The 19,679-nt window shown below is 41.8% G+C and overlaps 1 protein-coding gene across 16 annotated transcripts in view; it reads right to left on the bottom strand.

Moving 5' to 3' along the window:
* Nucleotides 1-15,739: 15,739 nt before the first annotated feature.
* The window catches only part of adgrb2 (adhesion G protein-coupled receptor B2), a 143,042-nt gene continuing 139,102 nt past the window's right edge, over nt 15,740-19,679 (bottom strand). For 11 of the 16 annotated variants that reach the window (XM_061665685.1, XM_061665689.1, XM_061665694.1 and 8 more), the window contains 2 exons: nt 18,358-18,411; nt 15,740-16,274 (listed from right to left, as the gene is read on the bottom strand). In XM_061665685.1, coding sequence (XP_061521669.1) covers nt 16,098-16,274; nt 18,358-18,411 — 231 coding nt within the window. In that variant the 3' untranslated portion in view covers nt 15,740-16,097. Of the gene's footprint in view, nt 16,275-18,357; nt 18,412-19,679 lie in introns of those variants that run through there. The other 5 variants (XM_061665690.1, XM_061665696.1, XM_061665701.1 and 2 more) reach the window with 3 other exon arrangements.

Below are 19,679 nucleotides of genomic sequence, written 5' to 3'. Positions count from 1 at the left end.
TAGAAAATCATGACAGTATTCATTACTTGGCGCTTCATAGTCAAATATTTTGGGCTTCAGGAATGGCAGGCATTAGGGGTGTTTTTTTCCTCTGTTAAGGAGAAATCGAGAAAATGTTTTACGTTGCCCAGGTTGAGAACATTATGGAGCCTTTTACGATGCAAATTGAATAAAGTCATTAGAGGATTGGTCTGGTGGCGTCAAGATCGCTCTGTGTAGTTTCAATTATTACGCACTAAATGCAGACATGCAAACATCCGAAAGGACACATAAACAATAGATAATGGCCCGATCGATAAAAGGTTGGACGAGCTTCTTTCGTGGGTCCCCCTTCCCATGGGCTCACCACCTGTGGGAGGGGCCATATGGGTCGGGTGCAGTGTGAGCTGGGCGGTGGCCGAAGGCGGGGACCTTGGCGATCCGATCCCCGGCTACAGAAGCTGGCTGTAAGGACGTGGAATGTCACCTCTCTGGCAGGGAAGGAGCCCGAGCTGATGTGTGAGGTCGAGAAGTTCCGACTAGATATAGTCGGACTCGCCTCCACACACAGCTTGGGCTCTGGTACCAGTCCTCTCGAGAGGGGTTGGACTCTCTTCCACTCTGGAGTTGCCCACGGTGAGAGGCGCCGAGCAGGTGTGGGTATACTTATTGCCCCCCGGCTCGGCGCCTGTACGTTGGGGTTCACCCCGGTGGACGAGAGGGGAGCCTCCCTCCGCCTTCGGGTGGGGGGACGGGTCCTGACTGTTGTTTGTGCCTATGCACCAAACACCAGTTCAGAGTACCCACCCTTTTTGGAGTCCTTGGAGGGGGTGCTGGAGAGCGCTCCCACTGGGGACTCCATTGTTCTGTTGGGAGACTTCAATGCTCATGTGGGCAATGAGAGTGAGACCTGGAAGGGTGTGATTGGGAGGAACGCCCCTCCGATCAGAACCCGAGCGGTGTTCTGTTATTGGACTTCTGTGCTCGTCACGGATTGTCCATAACGAACACCATGTTCAAGCATAAGGGTGTCCACACGTGCACTTGGCACCAGGACACCCTAGGTCGCAGTTCGATGATCGACTTTGTGGTCGTGTCATCGGACTTGCGGCCGCATGTCTTAGACACTCGGGTGAAGAGAGGGGCGGAGCAGTCAACTGATCACCACCTGGTGGTGAGTTGGCTCCGATGGTGGGGGAAGATGCTGGTCCGACGTGGCAGGCCCAAACGTATTGTGAGGGTCTGCTGGGAATGTCTGGCAGAATCCCCTGTCAGAAGGAGTTTCAACTCCCACCTCCGACAGAACTTTGCTCATGTTCCGGGGGAGGCGGGGGACATCGAGTCCGGTTTGGTGGCCTCAGTATTGCATCTCTGCTTTTTGCTGATGATGTGGTTCTGTTGGCTTCATCAAGCCGTGAGCTCCAACTCTCACTGGAGCAGTTCGCAGCTGAGTGTGAAGCGGCTGGGATGAGAATCAGCACCTCCAAATCTGAGACCATGGTCCTCAGTCGGAAAAGGGTGGCATGCCCTCTCCAGGTCGGGGATGAGATCCTGCCCCAAGTGGAGGAGTTCAAGTATCTTGGGGTCTTGTTCACGAGTGAGGGAAGAATGGAACGGGAGATCGACAGGCGGATCGGTGCAGCGTCTGCAGTGATGCGGACTTTGTATCGGTCCGTTGTGGTAAAGAAGGAGCTAAGCCGAAAGGCGAAGCTCTCAATTTACCGGTCGATCTTTGTTCCTACCCTCACCTATGGTCATGAGCTGTGGGTCGTGACCGAAAGAACAAGCGGCCGAAATGAGTTTCCTCCGCAGGGTGTCCGGGCTCTCCCTTAGAGATAGGGTGAGAAGCTCAGTCATCCGGGAGGATCTCAGAGTAGAGCCGCTGCTCCTCCGCATTGAGAGGAGCCAGATGAGGTGGCTGGGGCATCTGATTCGGATGCCTCCCGGACGCCTCCCTGGTGAGGTGTTCCGGGCACGTTCCACCGGGAGGAGACCCCGGGGACGACCCAGGACACGCTGGAGAGACTACGTCCTTCGGCTGGCCTGGGAACGCCTCGGGATCCCCCCGGAAGAGCTGGATGAAGTGGCTGGGGAGAAGGAAGTCTGGGCGTCCCTGCTAAAGCTACTGCCCCCGCGACCCGCCCGGATAAGCGGTAGAAAATTGATGGATGGATGGATGGAGCTTCTTTCGAGCCCCGTTCTGAGACTCGTCAGCCGCATTATTTCTGACAGCTCAAGCTCTTCTTCTGTTTTATATCATTTTCTGCCCTTTCATCTTTTCCTCTGGATCGCCTCCCATCATTATCACAGTTCATCTCTCTGCATGTTCCCCAACAGCAGCCTTGCGTGAAAAGGTGTAATACAATGCTACACTGTGGGCTAAAGTAATTAACTTGGTCGCTTTGAAACAAGAGGCTGAATGGCAACGAGCGTCTGAGAAAATGAAAGGAACGTGCGCCACAAGACTCAGAAATCAGAAAAATGGCTTCCGCCATGATGGCTCTGTAAATGAGCTGCACAATCAAGTGTATTATCAGGTATTATTATGTATATATTTTTAATTCTCATGCCTGGTATCAAGGTTAGAGTAGTTGTTTTTTTTCTTTGAAATCACGGGTTAATTAATTGGGGGGAAAACTTTCTTGATAACTTAGGGTTATCAAAAAAAAAAAAAGTATTGCTAACAATATAATTTAGCTTTTAAATTTTGGTCTGTATTCTTGGCTATTTTTTTTCCCTTTTTCAGTATTTTTATGAATGCATTTGCCAGAGTGGGTCTCATCTTGCGCAGGAATACATTGAAGCCAGAACTGCCACTGTACGAAATATTATAAAGCGCATACTTTAGTGAGAATAGAGTTTTTTTTTTTCCAAACTTAATTTACATCAGCTTTGAAGTAATTTCAAAACAGATTACTGCTGACAACATATAGGATATAGCAGTTTAGACCGCAGCAAGCGCTTGACGATCTTATATTTTCTAAGACGATCAAGAATGGAGGGCAAAACAACAGTCACAGTATACACAAAAAAAAAAAAAAGTTCTACATATATGTACTGACTTGGCTCAGAATGTCAGACACCGCAGACATTAGGGATTTGCAACAAGGCTACCAGCTTGAGGGTGTTTCTGTATGATTGATGATATGCTCCATTTGTTGCCTTTCAAAGCAGCTGCTTGATCCATGGTGTGACTCCAGGTGGAAAAAAAAAGTGGAGTGGAAAAAGCAGGAAGCATTGAATAACTTTACAGATATTTTTTGTAGAAGATAAGATTTTATATAGGATGTGATAGGGCGGCACGGTGTACGACTGGTTACAGCATCAGCCTCACAGTTCTGAGGAACCGGGTTAAATCCCCGGCCCCGCCTGTGTGGAGTTTTGCATGTTCTCCCCGTGCCTGCGTGGGTTTTCTCCGGGCACTCCGGTTTCCTCCCACATCCCAAAAACATGCATTAATTGGAGATTCTAAATTGCCCGTAGGCGTGACTGTGAGTGCGAATGGTTGTTTGTTTGTATGTGCCCTGCGATTGGCTGGCAACCAGTTCAGGGTCTACCCCGCCTCCTGCCCGATGACAGCTGGGATAGCTTCCAGCACGCCCGCGACCCTAGTGAGGAGAAGCGGCTCAGAAAATGGATGGATGGATGGATAGGATGTGATCATCCCTCTGTAAATGTTCTAAACTCCCATTTGTTTATGCCTTCATTCACGCTATTAATTCTTGCACAGGGGCGATAATGGAGGTCTTTGTGAAACTGATTTACCGTAATTTCTCGTCTATAATGCGCACTCATGTATAATACCCACCCCCAAAGTTGCCCTCAAAATTCTGGAAAACCCTTCTACCTATGTATAATGCATTTTTACAATGCATGATTTTGCTTCTACCCCTGTGATCAAAACATGAAATATTATCTGTATTTTGTTAGGTTTTTATAAAGAATAATTCCAATGTTAAGCAATATATTTGAAAACGTCATACTTTTTTTTATTTACTTGCTCTTATTTCGAAATTCACAGCCCGACTGTTATTTAGTAAATGAAGGACCAGGCGAACCACATTTAATTTTATTTTAATGGGATTCAAATTAAACGGTCAAGCATTTCAGAAAATAGTTATTATTAAACAAAACATAACCATAAAAAATTAATGATGGTTGTTGTTCAGTCATCAGTCATATTTGAAAAAAAACAACAATATTTCACAAATTCTGTCAGGGTATGTAAACTTATTAGCACAACTGTACATATACAGTCATACGTACCCTTGTCATATTGGAATGAAAGTATAAGCTACACCTTTTTTATAACCACTAGGTGGTGGTGGCATTTTGGAATGAAAGTGTACAGCTTTTTCATAACCACTAGATGGCGGCATACATTTATAAAATGTGAAAGTTTGTTTTTCCCCCCCCCCCATTTGCACCTATACCTATGTATAATGCGCACTATTGACTTTTGACAATTTTTGGGGGAAAAAAATTGGGCATTATTCATGAGAAATTACGGTAATTCCCCATAGCAGATGCTGTGTTGTTCTTATGTAAAGTGCAAAAAAAGATGAGACTAAACCCACAATGCTTAGCAAGTAGTGAACACGATCTGACACGATTAATTGAGAAACAGTTCCACATAAGTGATGGAATTCTTAAGAATAATTTATTCCAATTTTATGCCCGTTCCAAGTCTGAAGACTATTCATTCATGTCCAGCCACATGAGAAAAAAGTGGACAGAAAGTACAGGGTAATGAGCAGTGTGACATTTCAAGTTAGGTCTCCACATCACCACAGATGACATATTAGTGGCAAGACATATCTATTAAAGGTGGGACGTGTCCTCAGAAGGGGGCACTGGCAGAATTATCTTCCCTTTCTTTACATTTACAATAACAGTATAATGGCGGCACGGTGAGCGACTGGTTAGCGTGTCTGCCTCACAGTTCTGAGGACCGGGGTTCAATCCCCGACCCCGCCTGTGTGGAGTTTGGATGTTCTCCCCGTGCCTGCGTGGGTTTTCTCCAGACACTGCGGTTTCCTCCCGCATCCCAAAAACATGCATGGTAGGTTAATTGACAACTCTAAATTCCCCGTAGGTGTGAATGTGAGTGCAAATGGTTGTTTGTTTGTATGTGCCCTGCGATTGGCTGGCAACCAGTTCATGGTGTACCCCGCCTCCTGCCCAATGATAGCTGGGATAGGCTCCAGCCCGCCCACGACCCTGGTGAGGAGAAGCGGCTGGATGGATGGATGGACGGATGGATAACACAATAGTGTGGTGCGTTTTGTGCTTTTGGAAAATTGACCAAAAAAAAAAAACCTCCAAGGAGTTAGTTGTGCTTTTCTGATTGCTAGGGATTGGGTGTGAGATAAATGTTAGATACTGCACCCATTTTTCTTGCTGTAACACGCACACACATGCACACACACAGATTTTACACCCTCCAGATAATATGAAATGTCATGAAACAACACATGCTGTCAGTCACCGCCTCAAAATCGAACTGTACCGTATAAAACAGGAACCCTCTTGTTCGAAAACGGTTCCACCACAGGACACAGTATTGAGAGCCAAGCGGTGCCCCCACTGGCAAGCTGCGGGTCTTGAGTAACTCCCTCGATTGTATGTCACCCCCACACCACCACCCGCAGCTACATCCTTATGTCCTGTTTACTCACTTGCTTGGAGGCAATGTGGAATTACTGCAGAGGAATGGTTACGCTTGCCGCTTGGCTCAAAAAAAGCAGGTGCATGTTTGGCGTAAGTGGGATTGACCCTCATGTGTGATGATAAAGCAGAGAAAGAAAATATGTTCCGTCCTCCAGCTTTGAAGTTCCCTAACTGGGCAGATTCTTTGCGATTCCTCTCTGACTCTGTCTCGTTTGATCTATACCGCAGCCTCAGTACTTTTCTTTATGGTGCAGGCCCATTGAGGGAAGATTTTAGTTTTCAATTAGAGGAAAAATGGAAGCTCTCTTGCCCCCAATATGTTGTTGTTGGATGAAGCGTACCTCTCCTCAAGCTGTACATTTTTTTTTTTTTTTTTTGATGAAGGACACAGCCACCTGCATGCAGAGCAGCCTGGGAACCGAAATCCCAGATAAATTCATAACATGTCAGTCGATAGCCTTTACAGTTTAATCCCTACCACCAGGAGCATTGGTGCTGAGGAGACTTTTCCCCATCTGAGGATCTATCAGGGCTTTAGAACCAGCAGGAACCATCTGCCTTGTTTGCTCTCCATCCTGCTATTGCGGGAGCACTGATTAAAGGTTTCTCGTTTTAAAGTGACTTTCCTTTGTCTCTGCCTCTGCTCGTTCTCGGTTCTTTTCACGCTTGTTCTCAATTTGTTCTTTTCTCTAATTCTTTTCTCTAACTCTCGTGCTTGTTCGCTACCGCTACGCTTGGCTTCCTTGGGAGTATCCAGTCATAGCCTAAAACACTCGCTTAGCTCAGCTGAAGCCCACACACAGACATTCTCACTTCAGTTAAGAGAGACAAGGTGTTGCCTACTTTTTAACTTCACATACTTTAGATGCATGCCCATAATACTAACAATGATATCAGTTTATAACAGAGTTTTCTGTCCTCTTTTCACTATATTAATCTGCTTGAGAATGATTTAACTGACATTAAGCATCAATATCACCTTGCTGCCAGTGTTCCTTCTCCTTGTCCGTCCATCTCATCCATGACTCCATCTTGGCCTTGTGACCATCCAGACTTCCCTGGCCAAAGATACTTCCCCCTTCCCTTCATTCTGCATAGCTGCTTCACGCTCGGCCTCAGGGTTCTCTTCAATGTAACTGACTGGGTAGCACTCCACATGACAATCCCATTTGCAAGATGTGCCCTTCCCCTAGATACAAAGAAAAAAGAAAAGGTGGGAAAAAATGCTCAGATAACAAATGAGTCAGACATAAGAATGTTTTAATTAAAAAAAAAAAAAAGGCAGCAATATAAATGTGATATATGGCAAAGAAGGACTAGTAATAGTGCCCTGCAAGTTTGGGGTTTTGATTCTTCAAACTCCTTCAGATGCGTTCTGAGGTTTTAGAGCCTCATAACGTTCACAAGCATTTATAGCTTTGTGACCTTAGGGACAACTTAAGCGTTAATAGGGCACGGGGGCAGGTGAGATATATACTGCAACATATTCCATCCTCTGCTTGTAACAACATCATCCACAACCCAGGGCATCATTTTGGAGCGTATACTGAATGTAAGAAAGAAGAATTAACAAAGGAGCCAGACAATTTTGGTTATATAATGATTTGATAGATCTGTGCAGTGCAATGCAATGTCAAAAAGGTCCTCCATTTTGGTTCAGCAAACCTTTGTGCAGTTGAGTCACCGATGGCCTTGAGCTATCAAGCAATTGTGGACTTAGCATCTGGTTTAATTCCATAAAATCACAGGCGCCATCTATTGTATCAAGGAGTACTTTGAGCATGTCTGTGTCAAAGTCATTACGAGAAGAACAAAAATGTCCCTTCTAAAAAAAATTCGAAGAACTGAACAAACCTTTCATATTCCTAGACAGAGCAACCTTGCTTCAGGTGGCCTTCAGGTTAAACGCTGTGATTTATGAGAAACAGATTTGAATGTTCCTGTCACGGAAAAAAAAAAAAATTCATACAAATACTGAACTGTCAATCGAATGGGTTGTGCAACAAATTGTTCAGGGTGTTTTTATTTTTCTAAAGTCTTCTTTTGTTTTTTGGGGAGATTTAGTGTATGAGTCAGCTCCCATTTTTTAACTGACACATTTGCATGCAGCATGAGTAAATTTGTTTTGCAAAATTTTTCAAAAGTCTTAGTGAAGGATCTGCGACTTAACGAGCAGAAGAGGAAGCAAAAACAATGTATATGTCAGGTTCTTTTGGGCCGCTATTTAAAAAGACAATTTAATTGAATGCACATCAGCTCATTGTCTTACACGTTGCCTGGCATGTCAAATGCTGACATTTGGCCACATGTACAGTATGTCTTATGTTATTATTTCATAACTATTAGGGACATCTGCTCTCACATTGTCCTGATCTGTGTTTTTGTTGGCTTTGTTTTGATTAGATTTATTTTTGTTTTTGTAATGTCATGTTTTTCCCCACCTGTTCTCGTCAGCCCAGTCCATGTCAACCAATCAGCTCCTTCTAGCCAATCATCTCTTGTCCAGGTGCTCCTCGTTGTCTAATCAGTTTGCTTGTATTATTGAGTAACCTGCTTTTCTTCAGACTGTGTTTGTTCTTCGTCATCTGTTGTCATACCCCATGTTTTTTGTTTGTTTGTTTCCAATGTCCTTCTGCCTTGCTTCCCTGCACTTTAGTTCTCCAAAGCAACCCCACAAAATCTCAATCTTTCAATTAATAGTCTCAAACATATATTAGAGAATAGAGGAAATGTTTGTGTTGACCTGATTAAAAACAACTTCAAATAATGGTGCATCTTTCTTTCATCTAAAAGTTGTTTTAAAAGTGTCAGTTTTTCATTCAGCTCCTGGAATGCTTTGCGAAAGACCCATTTCAATGGGGAAAAAAACAACATACATAATGTAAAGCTGAATTGTGCTCAATAGGTTGATTGTTTTCAGATTATTCTGCAGGGGCAGGCTATTAAATCCACAAATGAAAATGACAAACATGCCCCCTGGTTAAAGTAAATGGTTATCGACCATCAAATTGGCCAAAACTTTGCATACGTTCGCAGATAGCTAAACTCCCAGCACTGCATGACAATGACACACTAGGGAGGGAAGGATCGTTTTTGTCCTGATTTCTCATATTTCTTTTTCATGCATATTCATGAAATTTGTCCAATGCATTTAACCCAATCACACGAGGGAACCCATCAAGCACACACTGGAGCCTGGGCGGTTTATAGTACACTTGCTCATGGGCACGCTTCACATTATTTCATTTGTTCAGAGAAACACATTGCACTGTATTGCGATCTAAAACTATTTTCCCAGTTGATGTGTTTGATGAGTAAGGATGCTTGAAAGGAAGACGGGAAAAGGAGATGAAGCAATCTATTCCTGTCTTGCCATTGGCTGCCTTGACTTGGCGCACAGCGCTTCTTTGAGTGGGATGAAATAATATTTCAATTTCCTCAGGAGTGAAATGGGGTCCCTGAATACATCCTACTTTTTATCCATGGCCACACTTCAAGGCTTTCGGCGGCCTCAGTGAGAAGAGAAAAATATGACATAGTGATGAGGTGAGATTGATATCCACCATATGGCTCCAGTATGTTCTTGGTGAGAGTATCTCTACAGTGTATTAGCTTTGTTCAAAGGATAGAAAACAAGCATGATCAATCATGTGCTCATATCGTTTTATGTTCAAGAATAACGACTATTTACCAGCAGTGATTTAGCCTTTAAAATATTGATAGAACATAGAACTTCCCTCAGAAACAATAACTTATCTTACTACATACTATACTTTTTAAATAAAGTATTGTTTGGGATTAGGACGTGCATCCTCCTCAGCTATTTTATGGGTAATGTTTGCCTTGAGCTACATTAAACCTAATTTAAACTTTTCAACAAAAAAAAGACAGGTATTGATTTTTGTGGAAGCAATTGCCAGGGAAGCCACAGGCAAAATTAAAAAAACATTTGTTTTTATTTATGTTTAATACAACGACCCAACTTCATTGGAATTGGCGTTGTAAGAGATTTTGTCGTGGATTACATTAGACTAAGCCTACCACTAAATTATGCCAATATTTCGAGAAACCCCTTGGCAGTTTGGAGAGGCAATTCATCCCGACAGAAAGTAGGTTGCGATGATATGTGAAGAGCGCTTTGTTGAGGGAGCTTGGTGGAGCCAAAAGAAGCAGCAATGAAGCCTTTACCTCATTTTGGACCGTTAAAGTGTCAAATACCAAATGGGTGTTATCCTATTTATATGATACGTACTGAGACATTTAGCGGATTAGTTCGGCCACAGTTTGGATGTGGGGCAGCTAATGCATTTAATGTGGACAGACATCTAAAGCTACTGTGGGAACGGGGTCCTCTGAGGACCAGTCTGGCTCTTCAGTCGGAGCTGAATAAAACTTGATTTGAAAGAGAAATATTGGCAGCTAAAAACTTGTGAATCTAGAGCAGAATGAATTAGGATAGATGGATGTGATGTTCAGATGACAGTTTTACATTGTTACATTGTATTATAACCTCAAGAGATCTCCTAATATGTATTTTGCTCCATTCCATGCGTCCTTTTGGAGCAGCATGGTACCACAGCCTGCAGTTTATCGGACCAATGTGCCCGCCACGTGGCTAAAAAGACATTGCTATATCCTGGTGTCAAAGTGAGAAATGTCATTTCCCTCACACTCCTCCAAGATATCTCATCAAGTCAAATTGCTCAATGTTCCTGAGGTTGTTTTGTTTGTTTTTCCCCTTTTCCTTTTTGTATTTTCTTTGCTTGTCAATCACAGCAATTGTCATTTTCTGTCATTTCTCATGATGACAAAAATGCTGTAAACAAAACTCAATATATGTTTTACATTTAAAAAAAATCATTTTCAACATATTGTCACTGTCGAGTGGAATTTGTACTTCTTTTCAGGTGATGAAAAAGAAAAGTTCAAGTTGGTATTATACCTTATATAGCTGACATATAAAGTTGCGCACCAACATCAACACATTACCCCAAAATCATGTTCAATCGGCAATTTAATATTACGCTAAAAAAATTGCTAATTTATTTCGCTGTCATTGATTAAAATGGTGAACCATGTCACCGACACGTCCGCCAGCGCACACATCCGAGTCTGTGCTCACGCACCCCCACCAGATAAAGAATCTTTCATACTTCACAAAAGAAAACGACTGTATTAAAGTCATTTTTCACGAAGGTAGCGCCATGACTGGTAGTAAATACACGATTAAAAAAAAACAAAAAAAAACACTGAGCTGCCTAAGCAGTATAACAGGCGGAAATGAATTTGCACGCACTTACCTTCGTAGCTGACCAGAACCTTCTGCACCAAAGCATTACACTGATCCATTTTTTAAAACAAAACAGACATGTTCAAATGTATCTAAACTATTTTCACTTGTTAGTGTAAAAAAAATAAATAAAAATCCAGACTTTCAGTCTTGAGGTGACATAATGTCACGCAGCTCCCGCAGAGCAGTTTTACAACCCTTCTCAGACAGATGAATATTCTGGAGTCAATAGATTTGTTCTCAAGCTATTTTCAACATTTTACATTGGTTAAAAAAATGCACACAAAAAAAGCAACGTGGAGACAGACCAAAAGCATTGACTTGTGCAAAAATGTGAAATTGGCCATATTTGGATATGGCAGCTTTCTGCCCAACAGCGATGATATTATAAAAGGCGACCTCTGTTTTTCTTGTAAAAATGTGTAAAAATTTTTATCCTAATAGATTGTGCATTGTGTGTGTACATATTCGTAACACTGAGCACCACAGGTTGTCTGTTTGTTCCAAAAGTTGTAGTCAAAAAGCACACACAGCCAAATAAGTTATATGAATTTAAGTTCTGCAAGAGAGGACTTCATTTTTCAACTCTCGCAACTTGAATTTATAATTGTAGTCCTGTCTTTGCTCGGATTACAAAAACCAACCAGACATGATGGAGCTTCTTAATTATCGTCGGCCTACACACATCTTCCCTCTACTCATCTGTCCACTTTTCCCTTTGTCTTCCTCAGTTATATGTCAACACATTTTCTCTTTAGGCTACCAGTGACACACAACTACCAACCTAATCACCCACAGTCCTCCGGGGGGAAAAAACAACAACCAAGAGGCACTCTAATCACTGTGACTGTTACAGCTAGATGTGAAGAGCCATTCCTTGCTTTGACTCTGTCACCATGTATTTCGTCCTTGGGGCTGGCCTCGCTCTTTTGTTCCATCCTCTGACCTCTGTTGCATCCCTTGAGAAAGTTCCAGTTGGTGGCCTCTCTCCAGGGTGACTGATGGCAGCACCGTAGGCAGACTCGTCCACCCTTAATTACACACAAGCCCCTCGCAGAGCAAAATGTGGAGCAACTGACGCATGCGCAGTCTTCATCGTTAATTCCATTGGTCATTGACTGTTTTATTAATTAAAGCCAGCCCCCCCACACACACATTACATAATAAAGGCAGTTTGGATGGATTCCATTTGAAATAATATTGTTATTAGCCTAAGAACCACTCATGCATTATTATTATTATTATTATTATTATTATTATTATAATTAATCACCTGCTGTTGACATTTACAGCTTTGGGTATCGCAAAGCGAGAATACGTCAATCGCTGTCCCTCCCCACTCCGCAGACTCATTCCCCTCACATTCTAAAACAGACCGGCAGATCCTCTGATTGGTTCCAGTTAAGCTTCAGTGCTTCTTGGAAACAGAGTTCGTCGTGCCTAACACGGAGAATAGTGAGTACGCTGCGCATCATCCACAGATGACCTTGAAGCAGCGTACACTCACATATTAAAACACTCGGATCACTTAACAATTCACTAATGTAAATCAATATTGTGAAACATTTAGATAACTGCTTTGTACAAAATATATTTAAGTTGTAACGCAGGCAGGTTGCAGATCCAATATGGAAGAAGACTGTATGGAGAATAAAGAAGCCTGTGAACCGTGTTTCTTTGTTGGTTTTCATACGCGTATCATCCAATATTTCTTTGTTGGTTTTCACCGTATCATTCAATATCTTTTCTTTTTTTTATTCTTCTTTTTTTATTTCTTTTATCCCAGGTTTGTTTTCTTCACAAACAAAGCAGAGGTTGTGAGGGAATCTGTAGAAGAAACTTTGTAATGACAATGATGTGATAACACATCCAGTCTCACACTGGGTCTCACTCTGACAGTATTTGTATTCCAATTTTAACGTGCTTTCTCACTGCACATCACATGTTGGAAGTTGTCATGGAAACAAGTAGCATAGAAGGTTTGTCGCGTTTTTTTTTAACAGAAGCAAAATAGATTTTTTTATTTTTTTTTCAATGCGAAGGCTGATCCTGTTTCACCTGCTTGGATGTTCTCTTCTGTGTGGTTCCATGCATCTGAAAGAAATCTGTTCAGACACCAAACCTGGGTGGCGGACCTCAGAGAAGGTCAGAGGAATGTCACCTTAAGCATTGTCGACTTGGGGCCAAACGTCTCGTGTTCCTCCGAGAGGACGCGAGTGGAAGAGTTGCCTATCGGCTGCTCGGCTTAAAAGGTTAAAGGAGCTGCACTAAAGTCTCAACCATCTGTGCTGCACTACGACCACATTAGGGATTCTTTTAAACAGATGGTTTGAGGGCTGCATTGGAAAAACGTCAGGACAAAATTTCAATCCCTGTAATAACTGTTCTGAGCCCACTATTCTTAATCTGCATTCACGAAAAACCTGTGAATTTTTTAAAACTCCCTACCCCCGCTTTGTTTCCTCACTTAAGTATCCCTCATCATTCCCACCACACACAGAAATTAATGGAAGCTGCTTTGTAAAACGACAGATAAGTAATTGAGCCATGTATTGAATCCATCCTGCACTTCGACACTCTGTCTGGCCGTGTGTGTTGGACTGATGTGCGAGTGTAGCAACAGCAGGAAACAAGTCTCCTTATATCGACCGACGTATGACTGCTGAATGTCAAGCAGGGACTTTCAGCTCACCTATCGGTCCCTCTGTCCCGCTTCACCTTGTAGCCTTATAACCCATGCAACTTCCTCCAATTGCAAGCACATTACAGAAGTCTGCGCGCGATCACATGGACAGATGTGGAGAGGAAATTGCAAGTATCTGGCTTCGCAGCTCACATTAAGATTTCATACCTTGTTTATGGCATCATGCATAGTGGAAGGAAGAGAAAGCAGCAACAGAGGAAGGCATGTTGCAGGAAGGAATCTATGCTTAGCCGGGAAAAAAAAAAAAAAAAAAAAAAAACAACTAGAATGGCATTCAGAACTTGTCACACCTGTGAAGACCAAACGTGGATCAATAGCAAATTATGCACCTCCCCTGTAATGAATGGGTCTGATTTTTTCCTCAAAAGCTCAGTCAAACAAGCTCTTCAAGAAGATTCCATTTCTCTTTTTAGTTTTCATCTTAAAAGGGTAACAAAATAACAAACCTTACCTTTAATGATTAAATGTAATGAGTTCTTCCTTAAAGGCCCTGTAAAGTGAATTTAGACATTTGTTTCTAAATACATTATACTTGTTTAATGATACAAATATATGTGCAAAGACTGAGAGAAATGTAGTCCTGAATTGTGGAGCTACTGTAGAGCATTAAACTGTTTTTCACCATTGAAGTTTCTCAGATTTTCTTTTTTTTTTGGGATGTGGATAAAATGGTGCACTTTGGCATTGGGCACGAGGCCCCCCCGCCCAAATTCATCAGAACTTATCCAGCGTGTGTGACATGCAGTTAGCTAGCTAGCTAGCTACACATTGAAAATGTATCTTCCCTTAGAATTGTCTGCTGGCAAGTCTGTTTTAGAGTGCATTGTTGTTGGCCGTGAGCGCGCGCATCTCATGCAGAGATTATCGGGAGAGCGAATTGTCTTTTAAAAAGGTCGGACTTAACAGCCAGCGTGTGGACCGAGTCTTCGGGCTCGTGGTCACTTGTTGTCGCGGCGAGATATATTCCAGCAACCAGAGGCTTTAAGCGGATATATTTTCACTATATGTAGGTATAACAAAGCTGCTAGACAAAGTAGCATCCATTTTTTCCAGGTCGTGGCAGTGGTATTTGATTGAGAGAGGACAGATTTTGATTTGATTTCTTTTTTTTTTTTTTTTTTTTTTTTTTAATCATTCAAATTTGGCAGGGTTGTTAACAACACTATTCTTTGTGGTGAGACATAAATGACATTTATTTTCCCTTTACAGGGAATTTCATTCAACGAATCAACTCTTAACTATGTGTCCATCTCCCTAGTAGGCCTAATGGTATATTGTTAAGTACTGTGGTATGTCCGCTGATTCATATTTTTCAACGTTATTAATAGAACGTTTATGAGATTGAGATGCTAAACACAGACCATACATACATTTGGTCAAAATATATTCATCAGATAAAGTTTTTACGTCTAATAAGAGGGTGATGCGAAATATCATAATCCTTCTTGTCATTAGCTCAGTGAGCAAGTTCATATTAATGCACAGTATAGTTTGTGTCCTAAATCATTCGTTTTTATCGGTGAGAGTTCCACATGGACTGATTCTCACAGGAAATTAAATAAAGAAAAATAATGAAAAGCAGAAAAAACGTTGGGGGGAAAAAAATGCTAATTCCTCTCAAACAAACCAAACAACACATTTGTTTCAATCATAGTTAGTTTTTTCATTAAAAGTTTCAAACCATACGGGAGGACATTTATTTAATTAAGCCATAGAAAATACACAAAATGTGAAATGCTATGTTAACACAGAGGATGTGTGTGGGGTGTCAAGATAGGACTTTTGACCTGGAACCTGAATAAGAGGATGGCACATATTTGTGAGCAGCTTATTTCATGCCCCCACCCCCAATCTATCCAAATGAAAGACCAAAAAAAAAAAAGACACACAAGAGAAACATAAGAAAATAAAGGAGAAAATACTGCGAACTAGAATGTTTGTATCATCGTTTAGAGGGGCAGAGGAATTAAATGAAAGCAAGAGTGGTTGGGGGTCATGACGTGTGGGGGTGGGGTCAAACTGTGTGGGATTTCCCTCCTCCCCTGGCTATAAAAAGCTGAACGGTGCAGAAAGTCTTCATTTCATTTCTCCCCACAGAAAATCAAGTAACTGTTTTATTATTTTTTTGTTGTTGTTGCTGTCCGCAATAAACATTTTCTCTGAAATACACTTTCATAGTTTCTTCGTTCACTTAAAAATGGTCTTCAGTCACAGAAGTGTGAAGTTTCTGTTCTATCTTTTGAGTAGTCTCTGTGAAAATATAGATTAGAACAGTCTTTTCTTCATGTCTGTCCACTGCAGCAGTAAACAAAGTGAGCCCGGAATCCAACAGAGCATGTTGCAGGAGATGTGTGTGTGTGTGTGTGTGTGTGTGTGTGTATTTTCAAGTGTGTTTTGAAGTAAATCTCTTCTGGAGTTCAGTGTCTTGATGTGTGCGTGGACATGGGAGTGTGATCACACTTCAGTCTGGAAGTCACCCTCAGATGACTCTGGAGTATTTGCAGAAGACGAGTCCCAGTTCTTATTGTGAAGCTCCATGCGGTCTTTCTGCTCCCCTGGCATGATGGTCAGCTCAGGGGTCATGGTCTTAAAACTGTCCCACGAGCTTCTGTCTTCCGGGGTTGACTTGTCCTGACGGGGGTGGGACAGAAAGAAAAACAAACAGAGCCATGTAAGGTAACATTACAAATAAAAAGAAGCAGATGAATATGTATAATCTCTGGCTAGGGAATCTTGTCTGACTGAAGCCGCTTCTTGTTTTCATTGCAATTTAGAGCACTTTTATCTGCAATGTTTCGAGCAGTGACAATGTTCAAAAGTAGTCTTGACAAGGAGGGAACAGAAGCATTTAGTTGCTCAAACACTTTTTTTTTGTACAAACCATCTGTTTAGTCACATTCATTTGGAAGATAAAATGAAGCGGGCAGCTGTCCAGCTGCCTTTGAGACTGAAGAACCCCAAAATCCCAATTACGTGCGCTAACAAATAGTTTTTGTCATGCAAATACAACCATGGCCTATATTTGTAAATCCAAACTTTATTCTTATACACTGTGAATAATCTAAACATCTTTTACTTTGAAATTATGGGAAAGAGTATCAGAACTAAATTCGAGACTACATCTTACTGCCACCATTATAGGGTGGGCCTATCCTTAATGAAGTAATGAAAATATTTGCATAACGCCTACAGAATACGAGGGCGAACGGACTCACACCGTATTGTGGACATTTATTGGAAAACATTCGTAACATGCGTGGAGATAAAAGCGCTACTATATAAGTGCACTCTATTTACCATTTGGATCAATATGATCAACCCACTATTACATTAAGTTTTTATTTCCATTTGTTGGTTACAGGACTAAGCAAAATCTGCAGGTTGTGAACCAAGAATTTTTCTGAATTGGTGGAGGTCAACACTGAATTTTCCTGAAGTTGTCAAAGGATGATTTATCTAGTTCAAGCTTGCCCCTAGCAACTCTTGTGGCCAGGTATGGTATTAATTCAAATTTGGCAGACTATGCTGACTGATTGAGCATACAAACAACCGATCTTATGTATGCTTCAATAGGATGTACTAAAATGTTCTCAATCTGCAATCAAATGTAGTTTGTACACATTACCAGGATACACAGTGAGCATATCTACCATATTCCTAAAAGCTGATTGAGCTCACAAATCCTAAACAGCGTGATGGAGAAGTGTTGTTAACATACATCATCCCTATCTTTACACCATCAACCTATTTACCGATTGAGCAGATAACCTGCTTTGCCTCCCACTCAAACCAATCAGTTCCACTTCGCATGCACTAATCACGGCATGAAATCCTCCAGGCTGTAGGTCGGTGATCTCTACATGTGGTCCTCAGATGTGCACACATGTAAAATGCATGCTGGGGGATTAAATATAGGCAGAATTAAAGGTAACATTATGCGCCAGATAAGGGACATTATTCAAATGTCACTGTTGTGCTTGCAAAGATAATTATTCGCAGATTCGTGCCGCAGAGACTTGGGGGACTAGTTGCTGAGATGCTTTTTGCTGGAACTTTAATAACCAAATGAGATGGACCACACAACGGAATAGATTTGGGGCTCTATTTACATGTAGACAACTCGAAAAATTAGAAGATGTTAACAGGATTTCCTGGTTATCATGCAAAGTCATTTATAGAGCATATCCGAGAATAAATAGTGAGACTCCAGCCTTATCCTTAGACTTCCCAAAACTACCTTTCACCCGACCACTTGTGCAGGTAGATCCTGTCACCTGCGACTCACAAAATACAACTCATAGATCTGCAGTCACACAGAATCCCCCTTTCCTCCCCCTCAACCCAAGCCGGTAGTACGATGATCATCGCCAGAGCTCTAGGGGCCAATATCCGCCTGATTATCATTCTTGCTGCGTCACATTCTGACAGTTGGCAAAATGAATACAAAAGGCATAATCTGGGAGCCAATTTGCATGCTAACTGCTGGCGAAGGAGCATTTTGTAATGCAGGAGTGTGCGTAATGCAGCAGTTAAGCCTCAACACTATCCCCGGGAGAGCGGGCTAACACGATTGTGTTGCTTCTGCATGTCTATCCATTGCCTGTCGCCATCTATGCTGGGCCTCTCTTCCTCCATGCCCAAAAGCGCCAGCTCATCCCATTTTTGTCCCCCTCCCCCGCCCATCTACATCTCTGCCAGAAACCCCTCTACTTACACTGGATGAGTTCTTTTCACCTCCAGCAGATGAAATGCTCCATCGCTTTTCCCTCTGTGGCGATGAGTAGGGAGGAGGCATGCAAGGAGAGGCGACCAGAGAGAGAGAGAGAGAGAGAGAGAGAGAGAGAGAGAGAGAGAGAGAGAGAAAGAGGAAAAACAAGGTAGAAAGAGAGAAAAGGAGGAAATTAAAAAGTCACTGACAACTCTGCCATTAAATAAACATTGTTCTTGCCACTGGCTGGTGAACAGGTGGCTGTTGCTTAGTGTTAAGATCTTATTGCTTCTCTCTTACTCTTTCTTTCTCTCTCACTCTGCCCATCGCTTAACTGCCCTCATCAGTGTCCCAATGATAAATGCCTGACGACATGCATAGAAATGGTCAAGGACCTAATGCACCATCTTGGACTCGTTATATACATTTAAAATGCCGTGAAAAAGACAAGAAGGCATGAACTGGAAAAAAATTGCATTAGTTTAGAGAACCCATCCACCTTCGGTGAATCTTGAGGCAAAAACGTGGTTCCCTGTGTGTTATTTTTTTACATTTTATTTTATTATTTTTTTGCAATATATGTTTTGCCAACATTGTCTTTATGAATTCTCTGCGCAACAGGTACGACAAATATTTAAGCAAATGCAGGATGTGGGTAACTGAGAGGTTGGAAAATGTAGTGCTGTGTCAAATTAGACCTTGGCTGTGGTCTGTACTAAACTAGTGCCAATATAGTTTTGCTAAAATCTTAACAAGCGGATAAGCTTTTAATCACTGCCAGCATGGATATATGACTTCTGAAGCCATCAATGGCAGTGAATATTTTAACAATTATGCTTTTTACCCAGAAAGATAAATTCCTTGTGTGTTTTTTGGACATATTTGGCAAATAAAGATGATTCTGATTCTGAAATGATACTAAAGGAGAGCATATGATTCATGCTTGAAAAAAAGTGAAAGACTGCCTGGTCGTCCTTGGACATGTTGTAGAGCAGATACATGTAAGACATGACTAACTCAGGTTATCTTGACACAAAATTGCCTTAAAACGATTATACTACAATCAGAGGGTTTAGAAGACGCCATAATCTGAGTACTTCCTTCACATGTATTACTGTTACAGTATATGCATAATTTTCTTCAGGATTAAATGTATTAACCTAAAACTTGCTGTACATTAGCTGCTGTATATCTGCAGCAGAAAATAAGGATTTTAAATAATCTGCTGTAGCATATATTATTGTGGGTTTGTCTGGGAAACAGCAATGCTTATCAACTTGACCATACAACAAATAGGAAACACGTAGTGTGTTTGTTAAGCTAATTGA

The sequence above is a fragment of the Phycodurus eques genome, chromosome 20, assembly GCF_024500275.1.
Source record: "Phycodurus eques isolate BA_2022a chromosome 20, UOR_Pequ_1.1, whole genome shotgun sequence".
Lineage (NCBI taxonomy): Eukaryota > Metazoa > Chordata > Actinopteri > Syngnathiformes > Syngnathidae > Phycodurus > Phycodurus eques.
The sequence above is the reverse complement of the archived record's forward strand: the minus strand, read 5'-3'. Positions and strand labels throughout refer to the sequence as shown.